The 18,764-nt window shown below is 37.8% G+C and overlaps 1 protein-coding gene across 3 annotated transcripts in view; it reads left to right on the top strand.

The window, feature by feature from the left end:
* Positions 1-14,342, top strand: part of FUT9 (fucosyltransferase 9) — a 108,671-nt gene extending 94,329 nt beyond the window's left edge. For all 3 annotated transcript variants that reach the window (XM_054064058.1, XM_054064056.1, XM_054064057.1), the window contains one exon: positions 8,423-14,342. In XM_054064058.1, the coding sequence (XP_053920033.1) occupies positions 8,423-9,510 (1,088 nt within the window). In that variant the 3' untranslated portion in view covers positions 9,511-14,342. The remainder of the gene's footprint in view (positions 1-8,422) is intronic.
* Positions 14,343-18,764: the final 4,422 nt, after the last annotated feature.

Genomic DNA, 18,764 nt, shown 5'->3' on the forward strand with positions numbered 1-18,764 from the left:
TTTTTGAGCTTGCCTATGCAGCAAGATTCAACAATGTAACTACTGCACACAGCCTCTAATCATATCTACACAAACAGCTGGTGCTTAGGGCACCGAAAGCCTCACTTTACCACTTAACTAATGTCCCCTACAGTAACTGTTCACTGTTATAAGCAGGCATCCTCTGCTCTTTCCTGATTCTGATTTGTCTCTTTTACATGGAGAGGTGTTTTTCCACTGTACCAGGGTACTGTATACTAGGGAATAACCACAACCGTGATTCTGGGTCATGGAGTTTAGCACACATGCACAGCAAAACCCATGATTATTTTTCTGATACTTGATGCCCCATCTCTCCTTGGCTTAGCTCAGACAATTTGCATAGCTCGTGTGAGCTAATTAGGAGTTTCTGGTGGACTGGTGGCCATCACAAACACATAGCTTGTTCAGGTGTGTTATTAGTATTTCAGATGGTCAGCTGCAGTTTTACAAGCCAGCCGCAAAGCTACTAAAGAGCCCTTTCTGCAGTTCTGGCAGAATCAGAGAGAACAGCGGTTTGCTGTCTCCAAACCACACGGAAAGAAGGGAAAAAGAGACCACTTGCTTCTGGAGCAGCTTTTCTTTGATGAGCTTCATTTGGTGCAGAGCCTTTTCAGAAGTGTGAACTGGCTTGTGCTGCATAGCTAGAATGAACTTTATCTTCAGGAAGATAAAAAGCACTTTGCTGGCAAGGCAGATAAAGATTGCTACTAAGCTGCTGTAGTGAAGAATTCCCTTTTCTGTAGCCAGCACGGTATGGAAAGCCAGTACCCCTTTTCAGAGAATGCTCTCGGTCATAAACTAGTTGTGATGTAGACAAGTCAGTGTGGAAGTTGAGATATAAAAGGTCCTGTCTCTGCGTGTTACCAAGGCTGGCGATGCTGCTGAGCTTCTGAAAGCTTTGCATGCATGTATTTTCCAGTTGTGCCAGGGAGGGAATAGCATGTATTCATGTTGCCTCTGAGACAAATCTAAAAGCTTATATTTAGAAAGAGATACAGGTGCCGTGTGAAGTGGGGTATCCCGACACTTGAACTGGGGAGTCATGACACTTGTGCTGGTTTGGGCTGGTATGGGGCTGTGTTTTGGATTTGTGCTGAAAACTGTGGTAATACAGGGATGTTTTCATTACTACTGAGAAGTGCTCACCCAGAGTCAAGGCCTTTTCTGTTTCTCACCCCACCAGTGGGTGGGAGGTGCACGAGAAGTTGGGAGCTGGGACTGGTGACCCCAGCTCACTAAATGGATATTACATATCATATGACATCATGCTTAGCATATAAAGCTAGGGGAAGAAGAAGGGCGGGCAGGGGAACATTTGGAGTTATGGCGTTTTGTTTTCCCAAGTAACCATTATGCACTGTGGAGCCCTGCTTTGCTGGAGATGGTTTAACAGCTGCCTGCCAATGGGAAGTAGTGAATGAATTCCTTGTTTTAATTTGCTGCTGTGCACAGCTTTTGCTTTACTTATTCAACTGTCTTTATCTCAACCCACGAGCGTTCTCACTTTCACCCTTCTGATTCTCTCCTCTACCCCACTGAGGGGGAGTGAGCGAGTGGCTGTGTGCTGCTTAGTTGCTGGCTGGGATTAAACCATGACATACTAATGCCAGATTGTCTGGGAAAAGCTCCCTGCAGATAGGATTTTGGGGTAATTCTGCTTCTTTTTTTCATATGTGCCAGTGGGAGTAGAGATAAGGTCAGTCCAATTTGAACAGCAATGCTATAGCCATTTCCCTCTGTTATTCTGCAAGATTCTGCATCCCTGGCTAATGCCTTTTGCTGTACAGCTGGATCACAGAAAGGAACCACTGAGCTGTTGCCTAAGCAGCTGGAGAGTGACAGTGTGTGACTGCTGTGGGGAAGGGAGGGTAGATGACAAGAACAGGAGAAGGCTGGGGGCTGCTGAGCCATAGCAGCACGCTGTGTGTTGCACAGCAATTGGGAGAAGGGAGCTGAGAATAGGATTTTCCTCAGCAAGGCCTGAGGGGACAAGATTCAGAGATGCTAAAAAATAAGCAGCAGTACCCCAGCTAGCAGTTGGGAGGAAGCTTTATGTTTTGCTTTTGAAAATAGGGACTTTGTTGTTGCTGTCCACACAATCTTTTGGTTTTCTTAACATATTCACTGTGTACGGTATGGCTATTTCATAGTTTGCAAGACAGATTTCAAGATGGGGGACGTCTTTATTGATTTTTTTCAGCAATTCTTTGCAGTTTTAGACTGCCGACTTGTGTTTTTATTAGGTGCATTTTACAAGAATCTGTGTTTAACATTATCACAGAGCACAAGGCTGGAAGGAATCAAGTGAGGTTATATAGCCCAGCCCCAGGACCTGGGGGCAGAGTCTGATCTCTCATTGCTGAGTGATGCCTGTTTAACCTTTTCTTAACAGTCTTCAGTGGCAGGTTCAGCGCCATCCCTAAGCAATCAATCTTAATTGTTCCTGTCCTTGAGGTGCTTATAGATGATTTCTCTAAAATTGTTCAAAATAAAAATTTCCACTACTGAATAAAATTATTCTATACGGTTCTGAAAATGCAAATACACAAACCTGGAATCTGAGGTATTGAACAAATAATCTGAAAACAAAGGAGGTGGAGAGGGGAAGAAAGAGAACGTTGCAAATAGAACAAAAATATGCAGTCTGAGATTAGCAGTTCATTCATTTCCAGCCTTTAACTATAAGCAGCTCTGTTGAGCCTTTTCATACTCAGCTGCTTTCAGAAATCTGTGGGACAGGCGTGGAAAGGCATAGAATTAAGCGCATGTGTGGATAGTGGGAGGGAAAATTCGCCATTTCAGTTGCAACAGAGAAGGCATAACTGGGAGTAGTGAAAGTTCATTTCAGCGAAAGAAGCATTCTTCAGTTTCAGAGAGCTACAGCAAAAGCATCTTGGGGTACATCCACACATTCGTGACTTGGAGATAAGAAGAAGTCGCATTCAGACTATCCTGAGGCAATCATTTTGGGGTTTTTTTTCAATACTGCAGTTGGACAAGCTCCAGCTAATTGGAATTGTGGTCTAAGAAAATACAGCTTTTAGCATGAATGAAGATATGCCATGGCAAATGCTGGTGAAACATGCCAGAAGACAGGGAGACCAATTTCAAATGACCCTTCTTTCTTACAATAACGGTTGTCTGCTTGTGATTCCTATCCATTCGCACTACATTGACTGTCCTTTTAGTAGTCCTGGAGTATCCACCAAGCCAGCTGTCTGCTTCTAAATCAGCCTACCTCTGACACATCTGTTAACCTCAGTGTCCTTCTGCTTCTCAATCTTGATAAGTCCCCTGTGCTAGAAATGTCCAGTCTGATCCCAGGAGGGATCGTCAGAGGCTATCTTGAGGTTGCTAAGTATTTCTTGAGTTATCCTGAGACCAACTGATGATGAAGATAAGAGGTAGCCCTGAACACTTAAGAATTCTAAGAGGAAAGTAGGAAGTGATTTTTTTCCTTTGATTTAAAAAATCTTTGTTCCAGCTTAATTTTAAAATCTTATCCTTTGCCTTCGGAAAATCTCAGTACAAGAGTAGTTATAAAAGCTATACTTCTGCAAGTAGCAATATATTTTGGGCTACTGGCAAAAACTTGAGGGCATACCAGAGAAACTGGTGTAAAAAATATACCAGGGAAACAGACAATGGTATTATTAACCCAAAAGGTTACGTTTTCTGTCTCCTGCAGTGCTGCATAACCAGAAAAAAAAAAAAACAAACCAGGTCTATCCCTTCTTGAGTGATTGAGAATTCATTGTTTTAATGATGCAATGATAAAACAATTTGCATAAAATTCTGTTTTATTTCTAAGTGAGCATGATGCGTTCACGAAACAAATATATTTTTACAAGCCTCGCCGGGTGTACTTGGGGTTAACATTACTGGTACCCTATTTCTATCTCCCCGTTTGTATTGCTACTAAATGGAGTTGCTTGCTGATGTAATGCCAAGCTTTGCACTTAAAAAGGAGCCTTGCTAAGTTTTGTACTGAGAAAACAGTCTTGTACTGATGAAATATTATACTTTCAGCTTGGAAAAAAGGCATCTAGAAAATACTTGCTTTGCCACAACACTCTGAAATGTACTTTATAACAAAACTATCAAAAGTACCAAATTATTCCAGTTGGCAAAAATCTCAGTAAACACATTTCTTTGACAAAGTTTTCTTTTCAGAGTCTGTCATGCCAGGGATTGATGGGGGGGGGAGGGGGCAGATCTGCAAAAGGGAAATTTGTTTTTCTGTGGTAGAAGGAAAACCATGAAAGAGGAAGGGTGAGCTAAGGTTACTTGGCTGGATGTCTGGTAACAAATGTCTCCTTAGCTCACCTTTATAGTGAAAATCACTGCAGGAGACCGATGGTTACCTTGGACACAAAAGGGAGGAAGGAAATAAAATATGGGAAAGACTCTGCATTTTGGAGAATATTGTCAAAAAATATTCCATTAATTTTAGTGTACAAAAAAAAAAAAGCATCCTACACTTCCCAGGAATACAGACAAGGTACTCCACAAGAAGACAATGTTTGTCAACAGTTGCTTACAACATCTTCACTGTACTGCTGCGTGTGTGTAGTACTCAGTCCCAAAAGCCATGAAGGCAGAGTTTGCTGGTCTGTTCCATAGGTTCCTCAATCTGCTTTATGAAACACAGATTTATTGTATCTGAGGTTAGCAATTACTGCTATTCCCAGGGCATGTCCTAATAGCTTTACTGGAGTTAACACAAAATGGAATAGAAAAATAGTATTCCATGACAAAATCCTGTTCTGCTCCTTGGGTTATAGGTAAGTGGTATTTTTAGGAGTCTGCTCAGACCTTTTGCTTCCTTGCAAGCTTGTCATTCCAGGTTTTAATGGGTCTTGCTTTTACAACCCTTTTCTGCCATCCTGCTAGCAGTAGCTTCAAAGTAATGCATGCTAATGATGCCTATAGGTCTAGCAGATGTACGAGTCTGCCAAATGAACAGTTGGTTTTCTGATACCAAAGGATGGAAAACTAAAAATTAATATTGTGACTTTAAGCTAGTGTTCTGGTGAAAGGCAAAGTCTAAGAACCGTGATTCCAGATCAGCAGGGAGCAAATGAATCCAAGGGGCAGCAAAGCAATGCAAAACAGATCTGTAAGGGATGAAATACCTACATTCACTTGTTTAGTGGTGTAAGATGTTCATATTGATACTCTGGGTAGCACAGACAGCAAGCATTTATCCTCATATTGGCACTACTATTCAAAGACTTCCTGTACAAATACAACACTGCTGACACACTAGAATTTCAGACAGAGAACAGAATACATAATATCTGGTCATTTCCTATGTAGCAAGAATTGCGATGTGATGATGCAGGGTTTCTATTAGTTAGCAGAAGAGCTTAGTGTAAAATAATCCTTATCAGAGAGACTTGTGTCAAAGGGCTTTTAACTGGAGGGTGACTAAGTTACAAAGCACAATGTTAAAGTCCTTTTCTGATTTCTCAACCATTTCAATCCCTAGAAAATGAACAGCCTCTGTGAATAGACACTTTTCCCAACCTATTGTTCACTCAGCTCACGTTATTTGTTCAGTGAAAAGCTATACCTATTCTCTGTGTTGGTTTCAACAGCACAGAATTGAAGAACAGTGTTACATGAAGATCAGCTCAGGCTCTTGTCTTTTCCTTAAGCTTCATCTCCTAGAGCTGCTCAACCTAAATCCCTTCTTCCTCGGAGATCTCATTCTGACTTTCACTATAGTAAGGCAGAGAAACAGCCTTCTGCTCTTGTGGGTCATAACCTCCCCTTTAGACATATTTTCCAGCAAAAATCAACATAGACTAAAAAAGACCCAGTGTGATGTTGCTGTAAATCCACAGATTTCTTTCAGAAGAATTTAAACTGGTAAGGATAAGTGGAAGAGTCATGGACACAGCAGTTCCTCCCCTTTACTCCCTTCATGTTTGTTTTGCTGAAAGCAGAGAGGCTCTGCTAAGTATGTCCAAAACAAAGGGACAGAGATGAAAGAGTCAGACTCAACGTACCACTACATCTTATATGACTGTATTGGGTGTCCATGCCCAGGTGCTGGCAGTGGCGACTGCAGGGCAGCCTTGTGAGGAGAGGAGCTGTGAACACAGAGGATTCCAGCCAGCTCCAAACCACCCCACTGCAGGGCACAGCTGAGCCTACAGCCAAGACGGTGACACCTCAGGCAAAGTGTATTTAAAAAGAAGGCACAGGCTGTAAGGAATGAGGAAAATAAGGTGTGAGAAACAACACTGTGAGCACCAAGATAAGAGAAGGAGCATGGGAGGAGGTGCTGCAGGTACTGGAGCCCTGGGAAGACCCCACAAAAGAGCAGAGGTCTATGCCCTAATGCAACTGCAGCCCATGGAGAGCCCATGCAGGAACAGAGGTTCTTTTCCTGAATGGTCTGTATCCCATGGGAAGGACTCATCTTGGAGCAGGAGAAAAATGTGAGGAGGAAAGTCAGACTGAGAGGAATCATTTTGTACTGACAGCAAACCTCCATTCCCTATCCTCCTCCACTGTTTAGGGGTAGAGAGGAGGTAGAGGAGTTGAGAATGAATGAAGAAGTTGAGCCTGGGAAGAAGTTGTAGGGGAGAGGTATTATTTTGACTTTTATCTCTAATATCCAAATGTATTTTTATTGGAAATAAATCGCATTTTTCCCAAGGTGAGTCTGTTGTGCCTGCAACAGTAATTGGTGAGTGATCTCCTTGTCCTTACCTCAATCCACAAGATTTTCATCTTATTTTCTCGTCTGGTCCTGCTGAGGAGGGGGAGTAAGAGAGTGGCTGGGTGAGTGTCTGGCAGCCAATCAAGGTTAACGCAGAGCAATAATTAAGACCATCAGCCTTCCCCAGACAGGGGAGACATTTTGGCAAATGCCTTTTTCTTCAAGGTCTAATGTTAGAGTAATGTTAGAGTAAAGCTAAGAATGGCATTCCCTTCTTTTTAATTTTCTCAACAACGAATGTGAAAACATTTTTATTGTAAGTGTAATGCTACACTCATAACTCCCTTTTTACACTCACAAAGCAGCCAAAGTCGTGTTGCATTAATGGACCTCTGAGTCACATTCTACCATGTCTTCATTCTCAATTTGACTCCTTTTTTTACTGGTTAGAGAAGATAAGCTATGAAACTGCCTTAAAAGGCTTGGAATTCTCTTTTTACTTTCTGTGGCTTTGATTTATTTATTTATTTATTTGTATTCTATATTTCAAGTATGTATTTAGGGATGGGATTTTTATAAACTTTTTTTGTCGGCCTAGCTAGTAAAAGTAACAAAAACCTAGAAACCTAAATAATTGATAAGTATGCAGTAAAAGAAAGCCAGGAAAATTTTATAGTCATTGAAATGCACTGCAAAATCACCTTTCTACAGTACGCCAGTATAATCAGAACACTTCTTTTTGGTAACTAACTTCCACTCCTTTTTCCTTTTATGTCATAGCGCTCTTTACATTGTTAGCTGGTTTTATGTATAGAACACCTCTAGGGCTACATTCAGGGGCAAAGGTTAGCAATAAGCAGTCCCTAACTTTGCTAGATTTCACAAGAACCGTGTGGATGTGGTGTTCTGGAAAGTGATTTATCACTTCTTTTGGAAAGAGACAACCAGAAAGAGTACAAATGAGACTATATGAATTCTGTTTTCCCCATGGAAAAACCTCACAAAGATGCAGCATATCTCTGCTTTTCCTAATTTATAACACAGGGCTATGGCATAAAAACATAACCAAACATTTAAGGGCATTGTTTTACTCCTTTTTCTCCGTATGTGAACTATCCAGCTCTGCATTTGAGGACAGCAAATCTTGCTGCTTTCCTTCCCTAGCTATTTTAGGAATCTTCTGGAGGAGACGTGTATGTTCAGCCCCATGTAGCCATCAGACGTGAACTAGTTTTCTAATAGCCGTATTGATTACAGAATTAAAGTTCCAGTCCCTTCCTTTTTCATTCCTCGAATCCGATATGCTCATATACAGGCAAATATGAATGGACCAAAAATGCAGCATGTTATCCCTTACACAGACACAAGGACATAATCAAAGGGTAATTTTGTCTGTCTTATATGTCCCTCAGACTCTTGGCCTAAGTTCTAAGCAAAATGGCTTCTAAAGATATTTACTGATTTATATCAAGTATGAGGTGCATTAAATCCTGCTTTTAATTTATGTCAACTAGCTTTTAACGTGAAGATCAGAAATATTGTTACTTTGTCATGAGTAACATGCAAGAACCCATACCCTTTCCACTTAGAGGAAATTTCTGAGATTACAGCTTGGTGATACTGAGGTTCTATCTAGTTTTATGTCTGATGTCTGATTGCTTAACAGGACGTGTATAATTTAATATCTGATATTGATTTTTCTCTTTTTCTTCCCTTTTCTTTTCTCAGAACAAATTATGACATCGACATCTAAAGGAATTTTCCGGCCATTTTTTATTATCTTCATTGTCCTCGGTTGTTTCATGGCATTTATACTTATTTATATCAAACCAACAAATAGCTGGATCTCTGGTCCTATAGAATCAGCCAGTTCAGTTTTGAAAATGAAGAGCTTCTTTTCTTCCAAAACTGATAATCTTAATGAAACTACTATCTTGATCTGGGTTTGGCCATTTGGTCAGACATTTGATCTAACATCCTGCCAAACAATGTTCAATATCCACGGGTGCCATCTGACTATTGACCGCTCACTATATAACAAATCCCATGCTGTTCTCATTCACCACAGGGATATTAGCTGGGATCTGACTAATTTACCTCAGCAAGCCAGGCCACCATTCCAGAAGTGGATTTGGATGAACTTGGAGTCTCCAACTCATACTCCTCAAAAGAGTGGCATTGAACATCTGTTTAACCTAACCCTGACTTATCGGCGTGATTCGGATATTCAGGTGCCTTACGGCTTCATGATGGTCGGTACAAGTTCCTTTACATTTGAAGTGCCGAGTAAGGAAAACTTGGTCTGTTGGGTTGTAAGTAATTGGAACCCTGAGCATGCTCGAGTCAAGTATTACAACGAGCTTAGCAAATACATTGAAATCCATACCTATGGACAAGCCTTTGGAGACTATGTGAACGATAAAAACTTGATTCCTACTATCTCCACTTGCAAATTCTACCTTTCCTTTGAAAATTCAATCCACAAAGATTACATTACTGAGAAACTTTACAATGCTCTTCTGGCTGGATCAGTCCCAGTTGTATTGGGCCCTTCCAGAGAAAACTATGAGAATTACATTCCAGCAGACTCTTTCATACATGTGGAAGATTTTCTCTCCCCTAGAGAGCTGGCAGAATATCTTCTGATGCTTGACAAAAATAACAAGATGTACCTTAGTTATTTCAACTGGAAGAAGGATTTCTCGGTGCATCTTCCTAGATTCTGGGAATCACATGCATGTCTTGCTTGTGATCATGTGAAAAGACACCAGGAATACAAGTCCATTGGAAATTTAGAAAAATGGTTTTGGAATTAATGTGTGTGTGTGTGTATGTGCGTGCACAGACACACTTTTTTGAAGAAGCCAGAAGAAACTTCCGGCCAAGGGTGAGGAGAGGAAAACAGACAAAATAAGGAGAACAGAACTTCGTGTCATGGTTCATCAGCTGTCCTCTCTTGGATATCTTATTTATATTTTGTAAGAGATTTTAAAAGATTGGCAGCACTCATCAATACTCAGTTTTAAATTATAATGTACATACTAATTATGTGCACTGAAAAGTAGTTGATTGTTTACTATAATTTTTAAACAAGATTTTCCACATTTTCTGTGAAATATGTCCCAGTCTTACACTTAAATTAGTAATTTTTAACACTTTTTTATTATTATTTTTAACATTACATGTGCTGTTTAACCTAGCTGGAAAATGTGGACACAACTTTTAAAAGCCAGAGAAAATTTTAAACATAATTTCCTATTCCCATCTCGAATGTGTGTAGTATTTAAAAAGACAGTAAGGTTTTTTATGGTTCATCTTATATTATAAGAACACAGTAAAGTTCAACACCTACCATTATTCCTGTGTGATGAATTGCACCCCTTTTTAAGGGTGATGAACCTAGAAATATAGTTTGAAAATCTATTACACTAGTAGACAGCCTTTGTTTCTAAAAAGATGATGTTTCCTGACAAATAGTTCCACTACATTACTTTAGGAATATATCTCTTCTTACCTTCTGAAGAATAAAGAAGTCAGATACAGAGAAGTTGAACAACCTTAGTGACCAAAACCCAGATTCATCTCATTTTTGAGTGTATTTAAATATAGCATGTCCTTAAGTCTCATTAAGTCTCAAGTATTGTTTACCTGGACCAGGGCTGTAAGTGGTGTTACACTGATACAAAGATAAATGGATTTTAACATAGGCATTCAATCACATCAGCTTCATGCGGCGATTTCATCCTGAATAACAGATTTTTAGAAACGGCTTGTTGAGAAATTTTAGAAATTTCTCTCATATAATTTCTTGAATAATTGTGAATTTATCCCCAATTTCAATTTTAATTGTAGCTGAATGTCTTGCCATTATGGCTCATGAATGTGTGGAAAAAAATGACCAAACAGTTTATTTTCTGAAATAAATATACTGACATTCAGTAACTAAGTTGTCAGGCTGACACAGTCAAACATTCAACTCATTAAGCTTATGAGGTTTTGGTTTTGAAAATATTTTATGTGACAAATATAAACAAATGCACCCTTTAAGAACAGGAGTTGCTATCAAAATTTGAATATATATATAAGTCCTTAAGTATTAAATTTACTCTGATACGAAGTACGAAAATGTGATGATTGTCATGATTGTTTAAAATGTCTGACTTTAATATGTGTGATTTGATTTGATTTTTTTTTTTTACAGCTAAGGCTTAAATACCTGATTACTATATATATACATATGTACAAGGTTGGTTTAATGACATAAATGATGGATATGTTTTGGTATCAAGTGAAAGCAAACAGGCTTGTTTTTTCAGGTCAAAATTTTACAAATCTCACCTTCTACTGGAAAAAAAATTTAACTGAGCAACCTTCAGCTTATGTGATGCATGAGACTTTGATCAAGCAAAGCAGTTGACCAAGTACTTAAAATTAAACTGGCAGACAACAACATTGCTGGAGTAAGGGAATAAAGGATAAAAAATTATAAACCCTCAGCAAAAGATAAGGTGATTTGTCAGATATATTTTTTACCCCAGCTGGAAAAGAAACACAGGAAGCTGTAAGAGTAATGCTACATTTATAAAACAGGAAACTCCATGGAAAGGTTATAGAAACACTTGCGCCTGAAGCCTTATGGCTTCAAAAGCTTTTCTTCTGATCCAGATATTTATCTATACTATTTATTGCTATCTTTAAAAAGTAGTTTGCAGCATACTGTGAATCTCTTAAACTCACCAGCATTCCAGTATGAAACCAGATGAGCTTACCTTGCAAATTAATGCTATAAAATGAAGGCCAGTCTTCTAAAAAAAAGTGCTGATATGGATGTAATGCGAGTAGTATTTCTGTAATTTCAAAGGGAAGTGGCTTTTGCCTACATTCTGTCCTGTAGGTTATCGTACCTTTTCTTTTTGGGAGGACTACGAAATTCTCAGTCACTGTTTATGCCACTACTTTGGCTAGATAACCTGATTCCCTTGATGCAGTTTGGAAGTTCTTTACAGTGATCTCAGAGAATATGCACACTCTCTTATTCCTCATTTCTGACAGTGTGAGTTGCTCTGTGTGTTACAAGGGCTCACATCAAATCAGACTGGTATTTTTGGTATCAAGATTCAGCCAATAAATTCTTATATTAATAATGAGTAAGCACAATAATAAGATATATGACTTGTTACCTCAGATATGTAATGGTGTATACACCGGAAAGTTTTGAAATGTATGCTGAATTTTAAGCCTGCAAGTAATGTCATTACCTCTGTGAGCACTGAACCCAGTCTACATGGCTAATCTTGTGCTGAACTTGAAGAAATATGAAAGTCTTTTGATAGAACTTTTCCTCACAGAAACTCCTCACAAGGCTTCTATACTTTCCATTCAGGATGTATTGCAGAAATTGTTTCAAAGATTAATAAAACGGGAAAGAAATCTAATCTAGATTGAAATGACCAAGGATCATGACCAAATCCTAAACAAGAGACATGACCCTAATGCCTCACTGACATTCTTGAAGAGTGTGGGCTGGAACATAAGCGAGCCAGCCATTTTATGAAGATTTCAAAGCAATCTACAGGTATCAAGCCGTAAGCAGTTCTGGATATAAAGAGGTTTGCTGACACAAGATGAAACATCTTCTGGAGTTTTGAGCCTACGTGATAAATGATGTGAAGCAATGGATGTAAAATATCTGGACTGCATGCATGCATAAAAGCAGTCTACCTAGACCTGCACACCTAACTCACAGAAGATTGATTTCTGTCTATATATAATATTACGCATTGTGATGTCTGCGCTTCTTCAGTGAGCCATCATACATGAACAGTTAGCATTAGACTCAAATAATGTGGAGGATAATTAGAAAACCCAATTAATTACAGAAAGGTAAATTACATGGAATCAATTAAAATAGAGAACAAGGTAGTTTTTATGCCTTGGTACCCCTGTCAAGAAGAAAATTGTACAAGAAAAAAGAAATGAAAGATGAGAAATCACACCAATTTTTACTATTTTCTAAACAATTTTATTTCAGGTATTCAGTTTGTTTTATTTTCCAGCCCACAATAATCTTGCATATGCACTTGTCACAGTTAGTTAAGTTGGCAGTCATTAAAGACAGAGAGCAATCATTATTCTTTCTTTACAATGGCTTCTTTTGGATGCTTTTAGGCTCTCTGTTGTGCACTGAGCTATCAACATTTCTGACTTCCTCAGTGTGGAAAATAAGACCCAAACCAGATAAAATACTAACTGCAGATGCATTGATACTCCATTAAATGTGAGCAAACATGAGACAAAACTGGCAGCTGATCCTTGTAAAGCAGAGTTTTCCTTTCATTTCACAGACACTCAATGACTGCAGCAGCTCTTGCACAGTGTGTTGCCATTCCTTAGTGATCACAGTTGCCATTTTCTTTGAATACCTCTTGCCCTCTGAGATAGTTTATACTTCACAATGAACAAGCAGCCTAAGCAAGGCCAGCAGAATTTAAAAATTAAAATTAACGTGCACTGAGAGAGCATGAATATGGGGATTTGTAGACTTCATGCAGGCTTAACAAGATATGAGAAACTGGTAATACCGAGCACAGTAAACTGCAACTTACTGTTTTTAGCTAGTCATGTTTGTTTCTCAAACTGGGATTTAAAAAAAGGATGTAATTTTCTTCCAGCTCCAATCAAGCAAGCTTCATTTAAAGAACCAATAATTGTTGCTGATTATTCAAGAATGGGACTCCTGATGGCCTTTTGTTATCTCTTTTATTAAACAAAAATAATATTTGGGGGAAGAGAGAATTCTGTCAGTAAGCTAATCATATTTCTTAACTGACTTGAAGAACCCTTATAATTTTCTTGCCTTTTTTGATTTTGATGTAAATCTTGTTCTCATGCAACAATACTTTCTGGAATTTATTCAAGAAATACCGTAAGCACATGCTTATGACCATGAGAGTCAAGCAGGTGCTTAAATTTAAGAGCATCTTAAATGCTTTAATGCGCCAGGACTTCAAACAGTGCTTTTATTGCCTTTGAGAATTATGCTGGAGAACACAGCCTATAGTCAACAGAGGAAGACTTGCATGGCCTCATTTGCATCATTTGTGTCCATCCTGTGAGTCGACTGGCTACTCTACACTGAAAACTGTTTGTACTAGTTCTGACTTAGTGTCTATCCAACATAGCTTTGCTGTACTCTTGTGCTTCAGCATAATATATGTGCCACCATTGCCTCATGCCACCAACTCAGCATGGCACTCCAACTTACAGCCTACCTGTGCTGTGCAAGGTGGACGAACTTACATGTGGTATAAGGAGGTGAGAGGATCTGAGGCTTGCTGAGATAGTATCTCGAGGACTGTTGTAGGAAGAAAGCATAAAACCTAATTATGTGTGCATCCTAAACTGGAGTGAGTGTGCTCTAGAGAGTATTAGTCTGAACCATACCTGATTTTCCTTATAAAGGAAAATATTTGGTTCAGTCTAGATAAGGCTCTGTCAGTGAATGACTGTGTGTGAAAAGTGGGAACAAGATGTGGCTCTGTGAAGGCTGACAAGGAGGCTTCTGACCTATTTAAACATAGTGGTGAAAGTTAATCAAGTGTTTCCTTGGTCAAAGCTAGTGCATTTTTGAGAAGACTTTTTGAGAGAAGGGGAATTTATCTACAAGTTGGTGTTTTTTTTTCATTAATATTGGCTTACAGTTCTGGTTTGTGTGTTTGTTTTTAATGCAAGTGATTTTTAAATGTTAGAAATCAATCTATATGATTCGTACAAGATAGTTACTTCAGCTTCATCTTTCACTCCTTGCTTAGTCAAGGACTCCCCTAGAGTCAATAGGTGATCTGGGAGATTTCCATGCTAGTAATAAAGGATTGAACCAAGAGTGGCATGGCTGGCATAAAACACAACCTTCTTATTCGTGGAAGTTTCCATTCTAATATTTGAATGACCAGTTCTAGTGCTATAGCCAATTCTACCTTCTGAGAACTGTTAGATGTTCTGGTTAGACAGTTCATAAAAGGTACAGAAATGCAAAGAAGTTGATTAAATAAACCATGCCGTAGTAATTTTAATTCACAGCACAAATGTCACAGAGCGATACAGATGATAAAACCATAAACTTATGAGAAATAATTAGGCCTGGAAACATCACCCTGCAGTTTTCATATTGGAAAAAGTCACTTCATTACTCTGCTGGAAAGGTAATTAATTGGGAATCTTTTATGTCGCTATATTCTCTACACAATTAATTGAAACCAACAGTCTCTGTGAAGTGAATAGTTCAGAGAATTGCTTATGTGTCAGGGAGACTTTCACCTCCAGGTTAATAGCCTGAGTTATGAGTAGGTTGGTACAGACTGCTGTTTGGCAACATCTACTAGATGACTCTATGATCTCAGTCAGGTTTCTCATTCCTGCTTTCAGCCAAGGAGGCAAAGAACTGACCTGAGACTCATGAGACATCTTCTACAGTTTTCTGAGCATGCTCATGTTCTGTGGCTTAGAACATTGTGACTCTTGCAGCTTGTACCACGCCTGTTTATGATTACACAGAAGGCTTTGCTGTTCCAAGTAATAAGAGTGTTGGCATTTTTTTGAGGTATGGTGCCAGTCTGTACAAATGAAGTATTCATTCATGGGAGAACTCTGCATTAACATTCCTAAGTAAATAATCATTAAGAAAATAAATTAATTATTGCAAATTGGCAGCAAAAGAAATTGTTTGTTATTCTTTATATGAATTAGTCCAGTGAAAAACACACTTTGATGAAACACTACCCTCCAACTTAATATAGTCTGTTTGGATCTAGATACTGGGACATGCATGATAGCAAAATTTGAAAGATATGTAGTAAACCAACACACACACACACATATATATATATATATATATATATATATATATATATATAAAGTTGGGATAAATTTCCTATAAAGCTTTAAAGCTATAACTAAACAGTTCAGCAGTCACTAGATGAAAAGTATTCCCATCAATGCTTTCCTTTATAGCATGATAAGAAAATCCAGTCTGATATATGCTGTTTGGCAAATAAATTAACTGCAGTACCTACATTTCCCTTTGCTGTTTTCTTTTGTAACATATATGCTATAAGAGATGAGATAAGATGAGATTAAAAACTTTGGAAAGTTAACTCCCTTGGTGCAATTTAATGCTTTAAAGATTGAATGGATACACTGAAGAGAAGAAACTGAGAAACTTTTCCATCTATAAAAAATCCTAATGTGCCAAGCTGTTTCCAGTGAATGGACAAAACAGTTAAATATACTGACTTTTTATTAGGATTTGCAAAACCTTCTATTAACGCACTGTAATTTTGCACTATTTTGTAAGAAAAGAAGAAAGGAAAAAGAAAAAAGGAGCTGAAAAAGACACAGAAGAAAATCTAAAAATAGATGCCAAATGTATAGTTTGTAAAATACTATTTTTCTTATATAAGGTGTCATCACATTGTGAATCTAACTGTGCTATTGTAAACTGTGAAAAATGTGATGTACTGTTGTGGCACAGCCTACCAAGGGCCATTTCTAACACGCAGATTAGTCACCTGGACTTGTTTATATGAAACATCTGAGATCACTTTTATACTTATTTTTTTGTAGACTATTTTTCCACATTTACAACACAACTGTTATTTTATATCAAACATTAATTCCGCTTTAAAATATTCTTTCAATAGGTGCGTGGATGTTTTAAATGTGCCAGAGATTCAAAACTGTAACAAAGTTAATTCAGAAAATACTCTTTGCCAAACTGTAATTGCTACTGAAACCGAAGATGTTTTGTTGGACAAGCAGGCACACCGTAAATAAACGATAGTTTCTGTTTCATGGTGACGATGACAATGTTCCCTTTGCCAGGATAAATGCCTTGTAGCTATGAGATGCATTTCCATTTTGTTTTTTCTGTATGTTGGGGAAATGAAACTGGGTGCCATAGCTGAATGTCACAGATATTCAGCCACTCACATAATGTGCCATGGACTTGACCTCTGAAATACGTTGATGAGAATTAAGATAATTCTCTCTCAAGCTGCTTTTCCTGATTCAAATCCACTTTCTGTGGTGGGTCACATGAAAACAAGATGGTTGATGCGTGTAGGAACTGCTACAATCTCAGTAGAGATAGCAGGCTCTGCATGTGGAAACGTGGAACCACATTTACTGTCTTAGTGCAAGTTCAGGACCAAAGTCCTTTTTTTGTGTATTTGAGCTTACACACATAGCATTGAGTGGGATCTGATATGAACCCTTGCTTCATGTTCTCAACTAATGATATTCCTTGTACTGACAACTTAATCTTTTGTGTGTTTTATAGTGTATATATATAATGCATAAATTCGTGTGTAAGAAATAGTAACCATGGAAAAGTTAATTTTAATATAAATAATGAAAACCATTATTACCTGCAGGCATGTTTTAAAATGCCATGTTAAAAGGAGATCTTGTAAAAAGCTGTATTTTTTATTTATTAGTGATTGTATATTTTGCCCCATGATCTAGACATTTTATAACAGAGATTCTACCAAACTCTTTATTTGTTCCCTTTGAACAATATCATAACCCTGAGATGCCTCTGAAAAATAGAGGTTCAACCACTGATGGTTTTCAGTATTTTTTTTAATTTGATGTCATTGTTGAACTTTCTTCTGATAACATATAGCTACATTCAGACTTTTCAACACAATTTGACTGCAGTCAGAAGATACCTACTGTATAAAAATACAGGTAACTCTTACCATTTCAAGGACTTTAAGCATTTATGTGAAATTAATATTTGAGAACTCTGATTCCAAGATGGTTAACAAGCAGCTCACCGACTCTTATTTATTGAGCACTGGAATTCTCCCCAAAGGATAAACACTGAATTATGTAAATAATAGTGCTCTATATAAGCCTAACAAATTATTGTAATAGGTATATTTAAAATAAAAAGAGAACATTCTAAGTGTACTACAGTCTTTGATCATTATTTCATAGGTCTAATGTCATTCTTTCTCTTCTTGCAGTAGTTCTCATCAAGATCCTGATCTAAAGATTGTTGCAGGTCGTTCCCATGACTTCTGGCTGAGATTTCAAGAGCAGAATTTTAGTTCTTTTTAAGCTGTTACACATGAACCTCCTATAAGAGTTCAGGATCAGACTGAATTCATGTGGACTGTCACATGAATTTGCTATGTACAGCAAGCAAGGCAGCTGAATCGGTATGGTACTGCAGCTGAGGTTACTTTGTCTTGCTTGTAGCAACATAATTATGCAGCACTCTGAACAATCATTAGGTTTTTCTGATTGTAAATGACATCTGCTACAGGAAAAAGGGGCTTTATTAGGTCTGTGTAATCTTACCCTCAAATATTAACTTAAAAAGTTCTCAGAGGAGTAGAGTAGTAATTTACATGCTCATATGTCATTGCTTTATTTACTGTACAAATAACCTACATTTGCAGAGTCTAGCTGTATTCTAAAATAGCAAATGGTTAGCAGAATCATGTTAGGATTTTTTTAAATATGTATGCAAAAAAATGAAATATCTGTTACTGAAGAAATTTAATGAATAGTGCCGTATTCCCAGTAGAACAGAGCATTTGGTTCCAGTGAATGCCAAGTTTATCCAAAACAGATTATTATACTTTGCAACAATGCAGCTGGAAGAATTGGTTAGATTCTTCAAAAATCCTTTTCCTTTCTATCAGACAGGAAAAGTTTCTTTCTCCTGAGCTAATAAAACTTTGCTAATTTGGATACATTCTTTAAAAGTTTAATTAATTTATACCATTTACTGAAACTAAATCTATCATCATCATGAACTCAACAAGTATAGTGAGACTGATTTTTTTTTTTTATATATACTCGCTGAGTATATTTTCTTCACACATGACAGAAATCCCTGCAGCATTTCATTCATTCTCCCCTTTCATTTCTCCTCCTTGCTTTCAAATATCACATCATAAAGTTAATCTAGGATAGAACATACAACTTTCTGTGTTTAAAATAGATTTTTTTCTGAAATGATCCGCTTCTTCCTCTCACTTATAAACTCCCCATGGATACG

The sequence above is a fragment of the Cuculus canorus genome, chromosome 3 (assembly GCF_017976375.1).
Source record: "Cuculus canorus isolate bCucCan1 chromosome 3, bCucCan1.pri, whole genome shotgun sequence".
Classification (NCBI taxonomy): Eukaryota; Metazoa; Chordata; class Aves; order Cuculiformes; family Cuculidae; genus Cuculus; species Cuculus canorus.